This window comes from Aegilops tauschii, chromosome 5 (assembly GCF_002575655.3).
Source record: "Aegilops tauschii subsp. strangulata cultivar AL8/78 chromosome 5, Aet v6.0, whole genome shotgun sequence".
Lineage (NCBI taxonomy): Eukaryota > Viridiplantae > Streptophyta > Magnoliopsida > Poales > Poaceae > Aegilops > Aegilops tauschii.
In genome coordinates this window covers 470,999,692-471,003,130 of record NC_053039.3, presented here as the reverse complement: position 1 = coordinate 471,003,130, position 3,439 = coordinate 470,999,692, and the positions used below count along the sequence as shown (strand labels likewise).

At 54.2% G+C, this 3,439-nt stretch overlaps 1 protein-coding gene across 1 annotated transcript; it reads right to left on the bottom strand.

Annotated features, from left to right (window-relative positions):
* Positions 1-514: 514 nt before the first annotated feature.
* On the bottom strand, positions 515-1,860 carry LOC109767909 (F-box/LRR-repeat protein At3g48880). Its single transcript, XM_020326636.4, has one exon. It carries the CDS (start codon positions 1,687-1,689, stop codon positions 811-813), a length of 879 nt encoding a protein of 292 aa, XP_020182225.1. The 5' UTR covers positions 1,690-1,860; the 3' UTR covers positions 515-810.
* Positions 1,861-3,439: the final 1,579 nt, after the last annotated feature.

The window sequence follows — 3,439 nt, the reverse complement described above, 5'->3', positions numbered from 1 at the left end:
GAGCAAGGCTACTTGTTTGGTTTATTTGCCTAGCCTCCGCTAAACCACGTTCACAACGGCAGTTACTTGCTTAATAGGCTTGTGATCAATTCTTGCCGACGGAGGCGAGCCAAATCGGCTCTCCTGTCCGGGCATGGATTTTCTAGCCCATGCAGGCTAGTTTGCTAGGCAAAGCTAGCCTTTTTCTACTATCCAAACAGCCATCCTGGCTGGGCGAGGCTAGAGTTTGGCTTGCTTAAGATCCAAACGTACCCTTAGTCGTGATGTGGTGCCAGATCTAGAATTTGATGGCATGTCCGGGGTGTTGCCCCGGTTCTGATCCGTTCATCGGCAATGGCTTCATTTTTGGTGAGCCACCTTGGAGGTCCGCAAAGATGCATATCAATGATGGAGCCGCGTCGAGCTCGGGTGAGGAGTTGACCGTTATTCTTACCTTGGGTGGCTGCTGCGGTGGTGCCGGAGGCAGATAACGGGCGTTGGTGTCAAGCTCAGAGATGTTCTGCTATCTTTTCAGTTTTGTCATGTCGGTCCTTGCGTGACTTGTACTTTATTATTTATGATATGAATAATACACGCATTATCGTGAACGAAAAACACGTAAATTCCTTCCTAAACGAAGACCCATCGCTCACGACAATCAACACACACAAATGACCGCAATCGAATACGTCATTATTCTCTTCAAATAAAACAGCAAGTGCCGGCAAAAAAAAACAGCAAGTGTTTCAAAGACGCATCAAGTTTTGTGCTACGCGTACACGGCGGGTACACCAAGATGAGACTACATCAATCAGGCCTTGAAAGAGGAGATCACATGACGTCGACGTAGGAAGAGCCGCAGAACTCGTCGTCGGCCATCATCTCGTCGTCAAGCACGTCGACGAACCTGGACCCTCCGATCTCGAACCGCTCGATCCTGGCGCCTCGTCGGACCACCTCCTCGTCCTTCTCGTTGAACCCGACACAGTTCCTGGCGCTGAATTCCTGGAGCTGACTGCAGCCGGCGAGAATGGCGAGCAGCTCCTGCTTGGGCAGGTAGGACGAGTCGAGGCACAGCGACCGGAGCCTGGGCAGCAAGGCCGCCATGGCCGCGGCGTCCTCCGGCTTGATGGCCCCGGAGGTCTTGAGGCCGGAGAGGTCCGGGCAGTGCAGCGCGAGCTGCGCGGCGACGGCCGGGAAGGACGACGGCTTGGACTCGAGCTCGAGGCGCTGGAGGAGGGGCCACCGCGGGACGAGCTCCGGCAGGCGCGCCTCGTCGGCGGCGGAGAGCAGCGGCGGGAGCGCGAGCCGGCGCAGCCTCGGGCAGCAGGCGGCGACGCGGTCGAGCTCGGCCGCCGGCGAGGAGAGGAGCGGCGGGAGCGCGAGGTCGGACACGGAACCCGCCGCGCGGGCGAGGCAGAGCGTGAGGAACCCGGCGAAGGCGAAGCGGGCGACGCCGTAGCGGCGCGCGAAGGCGGCGGCGAGGGGGCCCCAGGGCATGAAGCGCGCGACGTGGTCGTGGCGCAGATCGAGAGCGCGCCACAGGGACGGGTCCGCCGCGGCGCGGCGCCAGCCGCGGCACACGAGCGGCGCCGCGGCGGCCGCGTCCTCCAGCGCCAGCCTGCGGAAGACGTGCACCAGGCAGTCCGTCTCCATCTCGCCCCACGCCGGCGGCGCGCTCCTGATGCCACCGTCCCGCGTGGCGTCCATGGCCGGCCGAGCTCTTGCGTTTTCCTGCCTGGCCGGAGACGGCGGGTTTGGTTTGGTGCGGTGTGAGCGAATGAGATTGATGGCTCGGGCGGTGTTTAAGTCGTGCAATCAGGCCTGAGCTGAGCTGAGCTGAGATTTGGGATTGATGGAAAGAGGAGGTCTTTTATAAAGGGAGTGTGAGAGCTTCCGTTCCGCCAGCGTGTTTGGTTCCACTTGCAGAGGTTAGCTAGCGCACGTGCTACGCGACAAGCTTTACTACCCCTTTTCCTGATTTTTTTGCTTAACCATGGTCCATGGTCCATGGTCGTTGAACGCGCCTTCGGCTGCGGCTGCGGCGAGGAACAAGCAACGAAGGCACGACCTACCCCGTAGCTCTAGCACTAGTGTCAAGTAAAAAAAAGTAAGGGTGGAACAGTAAAAAAATGTGGGGGAACATATATCATGCGCGCCAAAATACTTTTACGAATGCTGAAAGAATTAAAAAAAAATCAGATTTGCTATTTCTCAGGTGCCTGAAATTCCTTCTCGAGTCAATCACTTTTTCCCTTCTTCCTTCCTTCTTCTTCTTCCTTCCCTCTTGGCCAGACCTCGCCAGAGAATAACTAGCCCCAATATCTATCTTAAAGTGAAGTAACAGCCCCATTATCAATCTTGGAGGTGGGGGTGGTTGCAGATGATCGCCGAAGTTCTCCATTGGTGCGGTGGGGCTTAGATGGATGGCCGGGGCGGCGGCCAGCAACGGTGGTGGGGGGAGGTGGAGTCCAAATTTTGACATTTGTAGAGCACCGACTTCGTCTTTTTTTTTACGAAGTGCAACCATTCCTTTTTGCATGGAAATTGTCAAGAACACATCAAACACTAAGGGCCTCTTTGATTCAAAGGATTTTTATAGGATATATGAAGGATTAAAATAATTAGAAAATTGTCCTAAGGAATGCAATCTTTTTTTGTGAAAAGATCATATCTATTATGAAGATTCATCGGAAGTACAAAACACCTCAAACATAATAAAAATTACATCGAGGTCCATAGACCACCGAACGACCATTGCCGCTGTTGTTGCCGCTTCCATATCAGAGCCGGCCTGACCTTGTCGATGATAGCTGGGAAGTCTTCGTGAATGTGCCCCTAAGGACCAGCGTCCCGGAGCCGCAGTCGTTGCCGTTGAATCCTTGAATCGATCTGAAGAATTTGACACCAAATATCGCTGTTGCGTACGCACGACTAGAAACCCTAACCTCGTCGCCCCGAGCAGGTGACAGGAATCTACGCGGGAGCTTCGTCTAATCCGTCCCAGCGAATAAACTTGAGGAGGATCGGAGCCCGGAAGATTGACTCGAAGAAGAGGCGCCACCATCCGTCCAAATGCCGCCTTGTGAGAACTAAAACCCTACCTATCTACTAGCCAGAGACAAGGCACCAAAAATTCCCTCCCCGCCACCGGCCACCGGAGCGGCAAACAGAGGGGAGGCGAATTCACGGGCTCGCCACTGAAGATCGAGGGGAGGAAGGCTTTCCCTGCTCACCTTGCGAGAGGGGAAAGAAAAGGAATGCAATCTTATGAATCAAACAAACCATGTATATTTTTTCCCAAAGATTAGGATTATTTAATATTCCCTTAAAGAGCTCCCTTTTATATCAAAAGAGGCCAATTTTTTTTTTTTTTTTTGAAATCGATCAGAGTGCCCTTAGTCGGTAAGCTCTACTAATGCCTCTCTCATTTTTGTACACACACGCAGGACGAACACAT

Coding starts and splice junctions, on each gene's coding strand:
- LOC109767909 (XM_020326636.4), bottom strand. CDS start 1,689: ATGGACGCCACGCGGGACGGTGGCATCAGGAGCGCGCCGCCGGCGTGG.